Raw genomic sequence first — 17,649 nt, 5'->3', positions numbered from 1 at the left:
GTCCAGGTGTTGTTTCTATGGTCCAGGTGTTGTTTCTATGGTCCAGGTGTTGTTTCTATGGTCCAGGTGTTGTTTCTATGGTCCAGGTGTTGTTTCTACGGTCCAGGTGTTGTTTCTATGGTCCAGGTGTTGTTTCTACGGTCCATGTCTTGTTTATTTGAGGAGAAATACAAAGAAAAGCATTGTTAGAAATAATTACAACTAAAACCATTAACTGTAAGGCAAATGAAAACGGCAGCAGAGGGAGATGTGGTCAGTTTGTCCTCCAGTCTAATCCTATAGCAACATAACTACGGGATACCTCAGGAAACCCAAGCCAACCCTGAAAATGTAATTTATCAAAAAGGAAAGTCATAAATCTGGACTTAAAAGTAGACGTGTTTATTTATGCATGCATGCATGCATGCATGCAAAAAAAAAACTTTTCAACTTTGGGGAAAAAAAAGGACACCGTGTGAAGGCTGTTTAAAAAAACTAAGTCTGTTTGAGTCCTCCTCGTGTTTATGAAGTAAAAAGCTGAACGTAAATTATCCACCTGCAGGGAACCAAAACTGTTGTCTGCTTCTGTGTGCATCATCCTTTTCATAGCGTGTACTGAAGCTGTCAGCTGTTGACCTGAAAAAGAAAAAACGATTTCATTGAACAATGTAAAATAGAATAGAATGTTTTTGGATCTCACCGGAGGACATTGACTGATTACAGTGACCTCGAGAGCATCTGTAGGCGTTGTTGACCGGTCTCGTCTCCTTCTTCCTGCTCTGCTCTGCAGAATGTCTACGTAAATATGTGCTTGTTTGTGCGAAGTGTTTTTTCAATATTAGGGGTTTTTCTCATCCAAGAAAAAAGTCTGATAGGAATTTTTTTCGCCTCCAATTTCCTACATGTGTTCAGTTGACCACTGTTTTTTGTCTGTCCTAACAGGTCTCACTTGTAATTGAGTCTTCGAGGCTCAATGTGATTTATCTGTTTAAATAAAGGTTGAATGAATGAATGAAAAAATATATATATTTGCAAAATAAAATATTTGCTTTACTTGGTTAATGTGATTTTTGCTCCTGAACCTCGGCGCACAGTGTCTGCACATCAGAACTGTAAGACGTCACCTTCGTCTTCACACAGGATTGTAAGATGTTGTTTGAGGCGTGAACCGTGTTTGTTTTTAACACAGTTCATGCTGGAGAATCCCTGCTCACATACGTATGTGGCTCCAAAGATGGACCGGACTCCAAATGTATATTTTTTCATCTTTATATAAGTGTTGATGGCATTTCATGTTTGAAACATAAGTTTGTGTAACAAGGTCGAGTCAGGTCCTCTGGATGGATTCTTTTTTGCTGAAATGTTTCGTCTTTTATCCAAAAGACTTCTTCTGTCTGGATGATAACTACACCGAAACACCTTCAGGCTCAAATCACAGGCAAATTCAGAAAATGTATTTTGCTGTCCTCTAGATCAGATCAGTCCTGGTCCTCGAGGATCTTTTAGTTGTTTCCCTACTTGTTAGCCTATCTTTAAGTTCTGCCTGTTAGCCATTCATTCATATCATATGTTTCAAAGCAGAGAAACATCTAACACATGCAGAATAGCAGCTCTGAGGACCAGGATTGGACACACCTGCTCTAGATTTTTTTCTAAACAAATGACCTTCATAGTCCAGCCCTTTCTGACTTCCTTTCTGTCACTGTCTACTCACCTTGTAAAACAAACTATATCCTGGTGTTGACCTTGCAGTGTGCTGTCTGAGCTTTTTTTTTTACGTGATGAGTAATTTTTCTCTTTTCTTCCTTTTTAGAACATATACAAAATGAGACAAGAAGGAAATGACTCTTGGCTTGCCCTGGAAGACACATAAAACCTCAAGGAAGCAACTGTTTGCAATTTGTGGACCAAGAATTACCCGATCAAGCAGATTTCATTGTTGGTCTTTGTTAGGAAATCCTTGATGCATTCACTTATGGAGAACTGGGGCTGAGCTGACTCTCTCCCCCTCTCAGTAATGCTAGCTCTCAGAGTGGAGCAGGGAGGGCGGGGGCTTGATGAGGTCGAACGCCTGCAGAAAGAGGCCTCCACTGCTTGGCAGGGTCGGCCGTCAGGGAGACAAGCCTCCCACGAGCGGCGCGTTAACATTAAGGAAAAGATCTCCCAGTGGGAAGTCCGCAGTCAACAGGGCAGCCGGCAGGATGCTGGAGTGGTCGAACACCCTGCTACTGTGGCTCGAACTTTCTCTGCAGACCTCCCGGGAAACAGCTGCTTCAATGAGAGCTCAAGAGCAGGTTTTTGTGCAAAAGAAACTCACCCAAGAACAAAGAGTGTAGATTTAGATTTTAGGGAATCCCCTGCACGTGTTGGACTTGGTGTGATTGATCGGTTAGAAACTTTGCAGAAATGTCCCACTCAGTTTTCAGCCATACCTCCTGTAAAACAAACACTTGCAACACAGGCATTTGCATCTTCTAAATCGTTATCAAATAACACTTTTTCTACAACTAACTCGGCGCTTTCAGCCAATGGGGTTCCAAAAGTGGAAAGGATTTCAGACGCTGAAAATGTCTCTAAACCTCTACCTCCGTCAGCTGACGACCAAGACGACAACATGCCTGCGGGAAACTTCTACACGTCTCGTGGTTTCTGGCAGAAGCTGGAGGGCGACAGACAGCTCTGGGAGAGTAGCAGGATCTCTGCAGGTGAAGCTCTACCCCCTCCCAAACCTCAGCGTACATTCCAGTATTGTGGAGACAATGTCAACAACACAGAGCTCACGGTTCAGTGGAACAACGGGTCCACTTGTAACAACAACCGCTCCAACATGAGAAGAAGGAGGGTGGCACACCCTCCAAGCTTCCCGCCTCCTCCATGTCCAGTATCAAAGGATGAAGGACTTTCAAGGCATAAAAAGAACAGGTAAGCACTAAAAACAAAACACAAGTAACTATTCATGGAGAAAATAAATCCTGTATTGTTTACAGAAAATCATTTTTATTTGGATGTCGGTTTTTGAGATTGAGGCGTGGGGATAGGGTTTCTGTAAGGTCTTAAAGTCATAAAGGTCTTAAAAATGTCCATTTTAGGTCCCAAAAAGTCTTAAATATCTCCAGATTTTCCATTTTAGGTCCTGAAACACATTTAATTTAATATTAAGTTTGTATGCCCAATTAATTAAATCAATTTAAATTATTACTTCTGTCCTCAACGTCTTGATGCATGCGCAATAATCCAGGTAGATGAATCTTAACAAGGTTAAGTCCGGTCCTCTGGATGGATTCTTCTATGTAGATACATTTTGTCTTTTGTCCAAAAGACTTCTTCAGTCTGAGGACCTACAAGACCTAAACTCCCATTTGCTTCTAAACTACTGGAGAAAATAGTCGAGTCCCAGTTGAAGTGCTTCCTGGAGGATCACGCCATCTTAGAGCTATTCCAATCTGGCTTTAAACCTCTCCACAGCACTGAAACTGCCCTGCTGAAGGTCTTTATCAACATCTTCAGATCCACAGATACTGGTGATTCTGTGCTGCTTGTCCTATTGGACCTCACAGCTGCCTTTGACACCATCGACCATGAGATCCTCATTGCTAGGTTTGAGCAGTGGGTGGGCATCACAGGATCAGCCCTCAATTGGTTCAGATCTTACCTCGCTGACAGATCCTTTTGTGTCTCCATCAAGGATTTTAGTTCCGCAAAGGCAGCTTAAATGGGGGGTTCCGCAGGGGTCCATCCTGGGTCCCCTCCTATTCGCTTTATACCTGCTGCCGCTTGGTGCTATTTTCTGGAAACACAACATGCCCTTCCACTTCTATGCCGATGACTGTCAAATTTACTTCCCCCTAAGACACAATGGCACATGCTCGATTCAACCGCTGCTCAACTGCCTGGCTGACATCAGGGACTGGATGGCTTTAAACTTCTTAAGTTTCAATGAAAAGAAGTCTGAAGTCATGTTGTTCCCTCCCAACGACACAATCACAAACCACTGCATCGACCTTTCCGCTCTAACCCTGTCAGAAAAACAGAGTCACTAATCTGGGCGTGATAATGGACCCTTCCCTGAAACTTAACAATCATGTAAACATGATTGTTAAATCATGCTTCTTCAAACTGAGGCGGCTGTCTAAACTGAAGCCCATATTGTCCAAAAATAACCTGGAGACAGTAATACATGCATTCATTACATCTAGGCTTGATTACTGCAATTCACTCCTGTTTGGTATCAGTCAGACCTCCACTGCACGACTACAACTGGTCCAGAATGCAGCAGCCCGATTTTTAACCAGTACAGGCAAAAGAGAGCACATTACACCAGTTTTGGCCTCCCTGCACCGGTTACTGGTTCACCTTCAAATCCAGTTCAAAATACTCCTGTATGTCTACAAATCACTGAACAGTGTCGCCCCCCCCCCACCCCACCCCCATCTCACTGATCTGCTACAACCGTATGTCCCACCACGCTCCCTGAGGTCAGCGGACCAGTTGCTCCTCACAGTTCCAGGAACTCATCTTAAGCGCAGAGGTGACAGGGCCTTCTCTGTAGCAGGACCAAGACTCTGGAACGAGTTACCTCTGCTTGTCAGACTGGCCCCCTCCCTCTCGGTTTTCAAGTCCCGTTTAAAAACCCACTACTATTCGGTGGCTTTCAACACCAGATAATCTGTGTTTTGATCCTTTATGCTCCACACTGGTTTGTCGTCATGATCTGCATCGTTTTTTATGTCTATATTCTGATTTACCTCATTTTGTATATTGCTTTGTGTGTTACCTGTTGTTCTGTCTGTACAGCACTTTGGTTGGCTTTGTAGCTGTTTTAAGTGCTTTATAAATAAATAAAGTGGTATGGTATGGTACAAGTAAATAGTCTTGTAAACAGCACCTTCTCATAGTGGATCAACCAGTTTACTGGTGACAGACAAAACCTGTTGTTTGCATGCAAAATAAGGACCATCAGCCTAACAACCGATAGTTAGGATGGCTGCTTGCTATTCAGAGGGCTGAGTCATACTTGCAATAATAGCATTGTAAGAGGGTGACAGTTGAACACGGAGGCTTCCACCCCTGTCTAGAGAACCTGTCCATCATTAAATGGGCACGTTTAGGTTCTTTTGGATAAAAGATTAAACAGTTCAACAAAGAGGAACTCATTCAGAGGACCTGACTCAACTTTGTTAGATTCAGTTTTTTGTGAACTTTTTATTTATTTTTCATTCATTCACAAAAAATAACATTCTGACATAAGTTCTCACAATATCACAAGAATTCATGACAAAAATAAAGTAAAATTGCACAATGAATGAAATATAAGTTGCATATATAAGGGGAATCCAACTCACTTCAGTGTCATTTACAAGCAAGCTCAATATTCTTGACATTTTATTGTAGTGGAGTTGTTGACAGTAATCCACCCCCCTCCCTCATTTATTCAAGTACAGTCACACATGACCAACTTCTCAAAGTGTCCATTTTCAGTTGTAAACTTGCAGTCATTTGTTCCATTATGTAGACCCATTTTAGTCTTTTGAGTCCATTCAGTTATGGATGGAGGTTCTGCTTTCGTCCAGTTTACCATTACCATCTTTTTGGCTATTAATAAAAGAATCCTGAAAATGTATTTCTTCTCTGAGCTACATGTTTCTTTATGTATAATTCCCAGCAGAACCACCAGTGTGTCTAATGACATATTTAATTGTAAAATTTTGTCAATTTTCTTTGACATTTTTGCAGAGTCAGTCCCAAAATATATACGGCAGCATGATGGCTCAGTGGTTAGCACTGTTATCTCACAGCAAGAAGGTCCTGGGTTCAATCCTCGGTTGGACCTGGGGTCTTTCTATGTGGAGTTTGCATGTTCTTTTCGTTCTTGCGTGGGTTTTCTCCGGGTACTTCGGTTTCCTCCCATGGACCAAAAACATGCATGTTAGGCTGCCTTCAGGTCCAGGCCTCCCTTGCAATAGAGATCTGTGATCTCAATGGGATTTGCCTGGTTAAATAAAGGTTAATAAAAAATACATTATTTTCAATTTCCAATCAAATTCTTTCCACAATTGACTATTAAGTCCTTTATGACCATTTATACATAAATCTTCCATTTCTTATCCCCAGTTATTACATTTAATTCCAGTTCCCATTTTTCTTTAATGTATACCGTATTATGTTTAATTCATTTCAGTTTATTTATAAAGCGCAAAGTCACAACAGAAGTCATCTCAGGGCACTGAACAAAGACATTCACATTCGTAAAAGTCAATTATTACCATTATTTATCTAAGGAAGCCAGCAGATTGCGTTGTCATCATTTCATCGCAGTCTCCCATCCTTATCAAGCACAAACTAGTATCATATAAATCCTTAATGAGTCTTATAAGTTAAAACATACTTTTAATGAGTCAGTGATCTTCTACAATAGTTAAAAAATACTGCTGTATATTATTTGGATTTTTTCCTCACCATCTTGTTTTCTTTATAATGTCTTATTTGAAAGTATTTGTATAGGTCACAAGAAAGTTAAATCGTGTCATCTGGACAGTTTCATTTTTGGAAGAAACGCTTCGTCTTTCATCCGAAAGACTTCATCAGTCTGAGGCCTGCCAACAGTATTAAATAGCACCTTACTGACATGTTTCAAACCAGTCTGCTGTAGAATTCCCAGAAACTGGCTTTACACATGCAAAATGGAGGATCATCGGTCTAAAACAATCGATCATCGGTGCTTAACAATCAGATGTTATAGGCAAAATGGCTGCTTGCTACTCACCGAACCAGTCTGAGGACAACCTGGCCAAAATGGTTAAAAAGAAAAACGTGTAAGAGTGATGGCATCTTTTGGATGAAAGCTCAAATGTTTCTTCAAAAAAAGAATCTGTCCATATGACATGGTTTAGCTGTTTTGCGATTTATTTAGCTGGATGATTGAGCCTACTTACGGTACTGTTTTTCTATCTGTATTGGTCTGACGGCTAAAATTGTTCCTGAAGTTGGTGAAATGATTTGAGTTCTGTTCCAATAAATAGTAGGTTTATTGTGTTCAGCCCTTTAATGGCCGACTTCTTAAACCTGCTGTCCCACAATGATTGAGGATCTTGAAATAGCCTGATATTGACATAACTCTTGACAGTGACAAAGAGCCCTCTAGCCTTTTTCTGACTGATGTCCAGACCTTCAAGGTATGTTTAATCCATTTATTGTCTATTTTAATGTTTTTTTTTTTTTTAGTTGTACAGATTTCTTACGTAATAAAAGGTTGTGTTGATTAATCTACTCCTTTAGCTGTGCTTTGCTCTGTCTGTACCCACCCTGTTTTTAGATCATTCCTGATTCATGCCACCAGTGCATTCAGTTGTGTAGCACCATAATAAAATGTCAGGTTTGTAGACCCAGACCCTCTTTTTCTTTTGATAATGGAAGAGTTTTGAGTGTTATTCTATCTTCTTTTTTTGCTAAATGAACCGAGAGATGTATTTATTTAATGTGTTAAAGGTGGATATTAGTACTCGTATATGTAGAGATTGAAATAGAAACAGAAACTGAGGTAGAAGGGGATTAATCCTCACCACCTCAACCCTTCCATGCAGTGAGAGAGGAACCTCCCATCATGTTAAACTCTTTTTTTTTCTTTGTCTAATTAGCACATTTTAGTTAGCTTCAAATATTGTGTGGGATTCTTGATGAGCATAATTCCCAAGTACCTAAAACTCTGTCGGGGCCAACAAAACGAGACATTTTCATTTAGCTGTACAGGCCAGTTTCCTGATATTATCATTGCTTCTGATTTGTTTTTGTTAATTTTATATCTTGAGACGTATTGTGAAGGAATTGCATAAGTGCAGGTATGGACTGAAGAGGATTCTTTGTCAAACATAAAATGTCATCAGCAGAAAGGGCTGTCTTGTGTATAAATCCTTCATCTTGTCTCAATTTGTACATTTTGACAAATAGCTTCCGACCGTTTTATACAGAGTTCAGAGAGGATAGAAGACAAAGAATCTCCCTGCCTTACTCCTCTTTCTACCTTAAATAAGTTGGAACAGAACCCATTTACCTGAACTTTTGACTTGTGGTTTTTATATAGAGTTTTAGTCCATGTAGTAAAAATGGTTTGTAAGCTCAATCATCCAGGTAGAACAACAAAACAAAACAACAACAAAAAAGGTTCAATCGTGTCGTCGGTCCAGATGACATGATTTACTCTTTTTTTTGTTCCATGCAGTAAATGTATCTCTCAATCCCATTTCCAGCAAAGTTTGTTCTAACAACCAGTCAACTCCCTTGTTAGATTTTTCTGTTTTTTTTTATTTTATGCTGTCTGCATTCATTTGTTGTTTGTGTTGGAGTTCTGTCTGAGGATTTTAGATTTCAGAAGTAAAAGCCCCATCATGCAGCAGTCCTGTCGGAAGGGAGTTATTGACAGATGTTCAAATTTCCTTGCAAATAAATATTTCCTCTTCTCCTGAAACTTGTTTTATAGTTTATTGAATGATTTGGGTCAAATTTGAATGGAAAAAAATAATAAATTAGGGCAGCACGGTGGCGCAACTGGTAGAGCTGCTGCCTCTCAGCGAGCAGGTCCTTGGTTCAAACCCCGGTCCAGGGGCCTTTCTGGGTAGAGTTTGCATGTTCTCTCTGTGCATGCGTGGGTTTTCTCCAGGTGCTCCGGTTTCCTCCCACAGACCAAAAACATGCATGTTAGGCTGATTGGTAACTCTAAATTGTCCCTAGGTGTGAGTGAGAGAGTGAATGGTTGTTTGTCTCGTTTGTCTCTATGTGTCCCTGTGATGGACTTGCGACCCGTCCAGGGTGTCCCCCGCCTCTCGCACAGTGATTGCTGGACATGGGCACCAGCGACCCCTGTGACCCAAAATGGAATAAACAGGTAAAGATAATGGATGGATGGATGGATGGATGGATGGGGCGGCTGTGGCTGAGTGGTTAGAGCGGTCGTCCTCCAATGCAAGAGTTGGGGGTTCGATTCCACCAGCAGTCACATGCTGAAGTGTCCCTGGGCAAAACACTGAACCCCTCATTGCCTCCGATGTGTGTCCCATCGGTGTATGAATGTGATAAAGCTCTGATTAATGTTTGTAGAGATCTAGTAGAGTGCTGTATGAATGGGTAAATGAGGACACAGACTGCAGTGTAAAATGCTTTGCGTATCTTGATAAGAAAGAAAAGTCCTATATAAGTACAGTCCATTAACCATTTACTTGTTATTTTTTGTAACTTATGTGTATGATAATGTTATTTAAAAGGTCTTAAAAAGTTGTATATGCAACTGACTGAAACTTACAGAAACCCTAGGGGGAGTGTGTGTGTGATGGTGGTGTGTTATTGTTAAACTTTAATTGCTGGTTGTGGTCACGTGATATCTGGCAGCTTTGTTGTCTATTGTCTGAAGTTGACCTAGTTCATCAGCAGCGATGGTTCCAGGGTCGTCATTCTGCTCACATGCACCAAAGGCTTAATAAATCTAGACCAAGCTGTGTAACCTATTTACATATGTTCTTGTTGCTAATCATCTGCCATTTGAAATTGTTTTTTATACAATTGAAGTGAAAACAGTTGTATTTTTTAATTAATATACAATAATGTACAAAAGTTTAAAATAGTTATTTTTTTTATATCATTTGTATCACATATTTTCTCTTAAAATAGAGTTGTCACAGAAGTTTCAAACCTATCTTGCAACCTTCTCTGTTTAGTTTCCAGTTTCCAATGAGCTAGAGTTGTAGTGTGACAGGTGATAGATGTGACCTGTGCTTGTAAAAGGGGTCGTATTAAATATATTTTTTAATTGAGTTTATTTTTAAATTCTCCAAAAGCTTCAAAATGCCACAGTTTGTTGAAATTTGTTGCTTTATCAGCTGGCTAGCAACAAGCTTGTTTTGTGTGTTAAAGTGCGTTCAAAAACAACATTTTTATTGGTCTAGAGCAGGGGTCTGCAACCTGCGGCTCTGGAGCCACATGCGGCTCTTTGGTCCCTCCACAACGGCTCTTTCAGTCTTTGACTAAAACTAACATAAAACTGAATTTTATAGGATGTTATACCCACAACAAAAAATGACTAGTTTTAGCAGTTTTCCTGTCATTTCCAATGCAAATATGTACTACTAGACAGAATAAATTATAATCCATTTAACTTTATGCTTTATTTCTTCAAAGTATACGTACTCAATTTCTCCACAATAAGAAAAACAACACATAAGCCTGCACAGTTCATTGTTTGTTTTTTTAAAAGTTGGCAAAATAATATATATATATATATATGTATGTATGTATATATATAACTTTTTACCTTGCAGATGATAGTTTCAGCGTTGGTGTAGAGCTCTCCTTTCAACTCTTTCAGCGTCTCCGTGAGAACAGCTAAAAACCTCTGGAGTCGTGAGGTTATCTAAACAGAAGTTATAATTCCCAAATCGTCTCTGGTTCAGCTTGATTCTCTTTCAGCAGCATCCTGAATTCCAGCATTCTGCATTCTGGAACTCCAAACTCTCTGGAACTCCAAACTCGCAGAACTGCTACTCCATCTTCAAGACTGAGCTTACAGCAGCTTCAAGACTGAGCTGAACTCAAACTTCTCTTTTGGTGCTCTCTCCTAGAGCTCATCTCTTGGAGCACGAAAACTCTTGGAGCTCATCTCTTGGAGCTCGAAAAACTCTTGGAGCTCATCTCTTGGAGCTCGAAAAACTAGTTTGAACTAGGAAGTTCCAACATTTAAAGAAGCTCACTTCCGGTTCATTTGAGAACTCTCTGATTGGTCGATGGACCAAAACAGAGGTGTGTTTTGTGATGTAAGGTGTTATGAAAAGTCAAGGAAAAAGATTAAGATTGTTTAAGAACAGACAGAAAGATATTATGAAGAAACCAGACTTCGTGGAGCCACCTCTTCCAGTATCTTGCTGTAAAAGTTAAACATGACATTTCTTTTCAGTAAACTTTCAGTTGACCGAAACTTGAACTTTGAACACACTTACAACTTACTCATTGAAGACAGAAAATCAGACAATGCATATTAACCTGATTTCTTCTTTGAATGAGGATTAAGAATCATTATTACTGTTTCACAGTTGATTAAAAAATGAGTAGTTCACTTCAACATGTAAACATTGTTTGAACTAACACAATTTGATTATCAAACATTTGTAAAATAGTAATGATAATAGAGAATAATCTTTTTTTACTTGATTGATTCAAGAAAGAAAGTCTCTGGATGGGTCAACCTGTATTTCTGGATGCAAATCAATGAAATGACAAGTTATGTCCCACATGGTCCTAAGGTCAAGGTTTTGACCTTCGGCCTAGTTCACTACAGTCCCCCCTTTGGAAATCATCGCCTGTCCAGGGGGGATGAATTCCAAACATGAACTTACGCCTTCGAATGTCCTTGAGCTTGATGTAATCCAGCAAGGAAACAAGAGTCAAGAGTAATCCAGCAAGGAAAACAAAAGTCAAACGTAATCCAGCAAGGAAAACAAAAGTCAAGGTAATTCCACAATGTTCTTGGTAATTCCATTGTGTTGATTATAATTCCATAACGTCGTCGGTAATTCCATTGTAGCAATGCTTTAACCCCTTGGAAACAGAGTCTGTAATCCATTGGAAAAAGTCATATAATCCACAACGGTAAATCCACAACGATTGGAAGTGTTGATTGATCAGCATACAGAGGGGTTCCCTTGGATTGAACTGAAGATGCGGCCACTGGATGAAGAGTGGAGACCAACATCAGGATTGCAGGTCGCCTCCAGCGAAGGTCGTCTCTGGGCGACGTCCAGTCTGTGCCGTTCTGGTTCAATGTGACATGCAATTATGTGGTTTAAGGTGGGCTTATGAAGGGGATTTTACATAAGGCCTTAAACTATATGCACCTGGTGTGTAAGCTATTATGATTGGGAACAGCTACAGCTACCAGTTAAGGGGTGGAACATGCTGAAAAGGGTAACTATAGGGGTTTATACCTATAGAAAAGGGTTCCAAACTATTTTTCCATTTCTAACTTGGTTTAAGTTAGCTTTACATGGTAAAATATAGTTTGGTTCAATTGTCTGTTGTCTTTTAGACGAACGACTTGAGATTGGGTGTTTGGTTTCCCCATAAATGTTTTGGAAGTCTATGGCGAGACTCATCAAAAAGAATTAGCTACCCCCCCGAATAGAATTGTTCGAGTAGGTTCGGCTTAAGCGTTGTGAGATCAATGTAGATTATGGTACTTAAGGTAGCAATAATATACATTGACTCCGCAAAGATTGCAATTTAATGAATGAACTGCATGTTGGCATGGTTAAAGGCCTCTTAGTCTCTAACTTAACTACACAACAAAATTCATTCTTGCTTGGGGTGTTCAGAAACAATACCAAAAACCAATTAAACGATGTTGTAGTGAACATACATACATCTACATATTCGTATTCTCTCTGTCTCTCAAGAGTAGTGACTAAGCAACTAAAACATCGTTTCACTGCTTCACCTCACCCTGGTTATCAGTTTCAGTCACGCTGTCCCGTGTGAGTGGCTTCTTTGCAGACCCGCATACGCGAGACATAATCATATTGAGGTGCGCTGCATGGCGATCCAGGTCGACTCGGTGTGACGTGTGGCCCCGGAACAGGGATGCGAGTATCCCACACAATACGAGGGTTATCGTCATTAGCAGGGCTATGATTAACGTGTCCGCGCTTGACCACGCATAGGTAATTGGTTGGATCGGGTTCTTAATTGTGGACCTGAGGGACTTGAGAACTCGGTTTATTGGTTCCACGTCGACGACTTGGGTGCCTTCAAAACGGATCCTTCCCAGAGTTTCTGGATCTATGTCTATAGACATGTTCACCAGGTACTCTGAGTCATCCAGAGTCGCGTCCCATTGTTCCGGATCGAGGTGATAGAGCGTCAAATCACCAATGTGTATGGTTGTTCCCTGGGGAACACTGATCCACATTGTTTTCCAGTAAAACAACGTTTCAACATTGACAAAAGCAGTGATTAAGCAACTAGAAAACGACGTTTCGGTGCGCCACTCACTCTGAATGTCAGATTTGATCATGTTATCGCGTCTGGTAGCATTATCCTAACTGGCGTCACCCCCCTTCGGTCATGGGAGACCGCGAACACGAGTGAGGACGTCGCTCCATGAGCTAAAGTTAGGCTGTCCTTGAGTAGTTTTAACTGTTTGCGCAGCTGAAAGAGGACTTTTAGGTCTGGATCGAAATCCAGTTTGACTTTCGATGGGGTGTATTTGTCTGGGTCAGTCAGATACAGTATCATCGAGTTAATTGCAGGATCATCCAACTTCTGAAGTTGGATGATGTCTGGGTCAGTTGGAAGTGACTTTTCATATTTTAAAAGAACTTGGCGAAGTTTGTCTCTTTCTTCATCAGATGTCAGAGCGTCGGCTTGGGCGACCACCTGTTCAATCTGTGATGAGACTGATGAGGGTTCTTGCTCCTTGGGGAGCTCCAACGAATCCTTTTCTGAGTCGTCGGACCTGTCTATGGGTAAGACACCATAAGTTTGTGGTCCTTGGTCGACGTCATTGGTTGAGAAAAGAGCGATGGCCTGTGATGGTTTCGTGAAACATACTGGCCCAGCTTCTTGACTCGGTACTAGGTTATCTGGGAGTCCTCCCAGAACTGGAATGCCTAGTTCAAAATCATGAAAATCAGGGTCTGAGTTTTCAGTTTGCGATGACTCATCATCGTGTGTGTGTGAGTTTACCCCCCCTTCGTCCGATGAGGGGTTGTTGGAGGCAGCAACAGCAATGTCTTGGTGTGTTTCACCGACATCTGTAATGTTGTCATTCGCGCCTTCAGATTTAGTAGTGATCAGATCACTACATTGTGCTCCTGGTTGGATTCCCATTTCAGCGTTTTTCAAAGTTTCCACAAACCTTTGTAGTTTCTCTGTCTCCTCCGAGCTCAGAGGTGTAGGGCCTTGCTCCTGGGACCTTTGTGATTTTATCGCCTCGGTTCGTTTCGTCCGAGGTGGGGGAGGGTTAGGTACGTCTTTTGGGGGTTCCTCTTCAGACTTCCCCTGATAATATGGGTCCTCTCGGATCCCATATCCTTGCGTCCTACGCATATCCCATTTACGATCATCACGCTCATCCTCTGAAAGAGGAGCCTTTTTGTCCCAGCGTGCACCTTCATTACGTGGTTTGTTAGTTTGAAAATACTGCCTTTCCTCGCCTGTTTTAGGAGGAGGTGGCGACGAGCGCCTTCCTTCCATTTCTAGGGAGTGGGGTTTAACCTTTACACCAGGAAACACTTCTATGGGCGTCTTAGAACATGCCTCGAACACATTCACTGCACACTGTCGCATTATCGGTGGAGGAGACCCATTCAGGTCTGTTCCTACCGCCCGAGATGAGGGTGGATTAAGAGCAGGAGGTGCAACAACGTCTTTCTGAGGTGTTTGTGGGTGACCTGAACTCTGTCCACGGTCTTCTCTGAGTTCCAGACAAACTCGCCCCACGTCAGAAATCTTGTTTGTTGCTGCCCTTAGCTTCTCCTCACAAGCCTTAAGGCGTTCCTGTGATGTCTGACATTCACCTAGTAAATGCCGACAATGATGGAGCAATACCACCTTTTCCGCTATGCCATCCTCAAGTTGTGTTTTAAGCACATCTATTTCACCTTTGCAGCGGGAAACTTGTGACATTTTCTCGTCGTGATCCCGTCTTAATGCAAAGTATTTACTGGACAACAGCTCTTTAGCATCCCTGGCTTCAGATAGTGATGCATTAAGTAACTGTATTTTGCTATTCAGCGAATCAATTTCTGCATTTGCATTTTGCTGTAAGTGAAACATCTGTTCATAATGTTTTGTCAAGAGGACCTCGTTTTTGCTCTCAAATTGAAGGAATTGTTCTTCAATTTTCCGAACCACCTCTTTTTCACTGTCTAACCTTATTGCAAGGTAATCAGCTTTCTCAACAACTGCATAGAATGATTCTTTCAGCAAAATTGCAATTCTAGCCAGCTTTTCATAACTTGACAATGTAATTTCTGTAGAGGTCACAACTTCTGCAACCTCCATCAGATCGTCCAACAACTCTTTTGGGTTCATGCAGTCTGCCCGTCTGCCATATGGATGTAAGGAAGCTGTCAGCAGCGCTAACGCATCTTCCAATCTGTCCTTCATCCCATAAGGATCAAAGTCTTTTTCCCTGACACCTGTCATGGTTATTCACTGTTCAGCACGTTTTCTGGATAAAACAATTGCTAGCTTCAGATATTTTTACAGGTAAATATTTGTATTCAAGTTGTCATTGAGTTTTCACACTATTTTAGCTTTGGGTTTACACAAAAGTACTGTTATAAGTCACTTATCCAAATGTGGGCACCTATAGGTTTTACCCCAATTCATGAATATTTAAGTAAATGCTTCTATGCAGTGTTACCTTATATGTGCTTATTTCTTAACAGATACTAGATTACCAAGCTTTTTTTAGTGTATTTTACTCTAAAGCACTGAATTTTTATAAACCTGCAATTTTTCTTTTTAGTCTCACAGCACATCAGTTTAAAAATGTTTTTAAACCGTTTACTTCCAGAAATTCGCTATTTTAAACAGTTACTCATCAACCCAGGTGGGTGAAAAGAGAAAAGAAAATTGATGATGAGGAATAATCAGGCTTCTTTCAGAAAAACTGTACTCCTTTCTCCTGCCAATCTTCTATTTAAAATTAAATAGGAGATGTAATTGTTTAGGTGGTAAATAAAATCAGAAAAGTCTCTTTTTCCTGATATATTTACTCTTATTTAGTGATTTAGCAATTAAACGTGTATTATATTTCCAGCAAACGAGTAAACTCTCAGCTCTTATGATTATCTGTGCCTGTGTCTACAAAAAAGTTCTCATTTTTTCATTTTGCACCTGCTTGAGGATTTATCAGTGAATGAAAAATTTCCTAGTAAACGCCTCTCTGGGCATAAATACTTTACTGACTTTTAATGGTAAGATAACATAACAGTATAAATCAGCTCGAGGAAGTTTGTTAACTCAAAGTTCGTCTTACAGAAATAAAAAAACGTTCAATTTCACTAAAATACCTAAAACTGAAGTGAAACCGTGATCTCAAGTTTCTCCAGGAGGGGGCAGTGTTTAGCTTTCTACCAGCAGGAGTCTATGACGACTTCCTGTGACGTTCGGTTGACATCCTGTTGTTAGCCGCTTAGCTTAAAGTTAGCTTCGGCTAAACTCGGTTAAAATCAACATTTCTGAACGAATTTAAGCGTAAACGTGGCGTTGTTTCAACAAGCACGACTTCTTAGCATGAACATGAGTTTTCTGGGACATGTGGCAAGTTACATTTAGTGATTTTAAGCATAGCAAAGGCTACGGTTGTAACCGAGCTCATTTCCGACATGGAGGAAGTGACGTGACACGTCACTCATCCGGTCGTTAGCTGTTAGCTTAAAATTAGCATCGCTAGCGTTGTTCAAAAACATAATTTAATGACAGATTTTAAACTCAAACGTGGCAAAAATCTAGCGATTACACCTTGAAGAACTTAAACAGCGTATCAGAATACAGCTTTTAAGCGCTTTTCAGCTTTAAAAAGCAGATTTTATTCCCTATGAAAAACGAGTTTTCATTTCCGGGTCACATGACTGAATTTACCAATGACAGAGCAGCCCGACCTGACACGTCAGAGTTAGTCACTACTGACACGTCTGTCAGCCAATCAAAACGTTACACACGGTCTTTTTAAACCAATCACAGAACGTCTTTCCCAACTAGCATGCTAGATTTATCTGAACAAGTCCGTCAACTTTTTCCGTCTTTTAAACTGTCAAAATGCACCTTTTTCTGTTACAAGTGTAATCAATCAAGCTCTGAGCTGCACGGAGTCGTTGCTCCGGTCTCAAAAACGTTTTTCTAGCTATTTAAACAACTCGTTCGAACACTTTCAGAACCGAGCCGGTACCAGAACCGCGTCTGGACCGTCTTTAAACAGAACAAAGCGTTTCCACACAAACCCAGCTTTTTAGTTACACATAACAGGCGTACAATTTCAGCTTTAAAAAGACATATGACTCACAAGTTCAGCTTCAAAGCATCCCAGCGTAAACATGCAGCGATCTGCTCCAAGCGCGCAGCTCCAGCACGCTGCGTAAACATGCAGTGTTTTGACTTCAAGCGTTGCAGCTACAGTCTGCTACTTTCCTCATGCCAACATGAAATATCAATTATTACACGAATACACAGTCCATGTATGAGCACGTGACGGGCCACCAATATGTAGATGAACAGATGCAGAGATATATTCATCAATTAAAACGGATTCCTCATTTTTCTGGACTGAATAAAACGTGCATTGATGTTAATGAAATGCAAACGTGAGACGTCATTTATCTTTGACCCATCAAAATGAATGCGGTCATTTATTTTACAGAATCAAAGTTTAACATCAAACATTTACATTAATTTGGCAAAATATGAAAATAACAACATAATCAATCAATCAGGAAAACCATACGGCCGTGATTTTCCGTTGCTTCACCACAGACATTTATGAAAACTGTACAATTATGATCAATTATCCACACGGCGGTGGATGAGCACTTTACACAGACATTTCTAAAATGTCTGGAAGGATTTCTACTTGAGAGAAGAATTTAAAGATGGAAATGAAGTTTAAAAGGGAGTAAAAGATGGTATGTG

At 40.6% G+C, this 17,649-nt stretch overlaps 1 protein-coding gene across 1 annotated transcript in view; it reads left to right on the top strand.

The window, feature by feature from the left end:
- The first annotated feature begins 1,870 nt into the window (after positions 1-1,870).
- dennd2c (DENN/MADD domain containing 2C) overlaps positions 1,871-17,649 on the top strand; it is a 46,748-nt gene continuing 30,969 nt past the window's right edge. Inside the window, exon 1 of the mRNA XM_037684364.1 lies at positions 1,871-2,901. Coding sequence (XP_037540292.1) covers positions 1,997-2,901 — 905 coding nt within the window. The 5' untranslated portion in view covers positions 1,871-1,996. The remainder of the gene's footprint in view (positions 2,902-17,649) is intronic.

The sequence above is a fragment of the Nematolebias whitei genome, chromosome 11 (genome assembly GCF_014905685.2).
Source record: "Nematolebias whitei isolate Nwh7 chromosome 11, NemWhi1, whole genome shotgun sequence".
NCBI lineage: Eukaryota > Metazoa > Chordata > Actinopteri > Cyprinodontiformes > Rivulidae > Nematolebias > Nematolebias whitei.
This window is presented reverse-complemented; position numbering and strand designations above follow the sequence as displayed.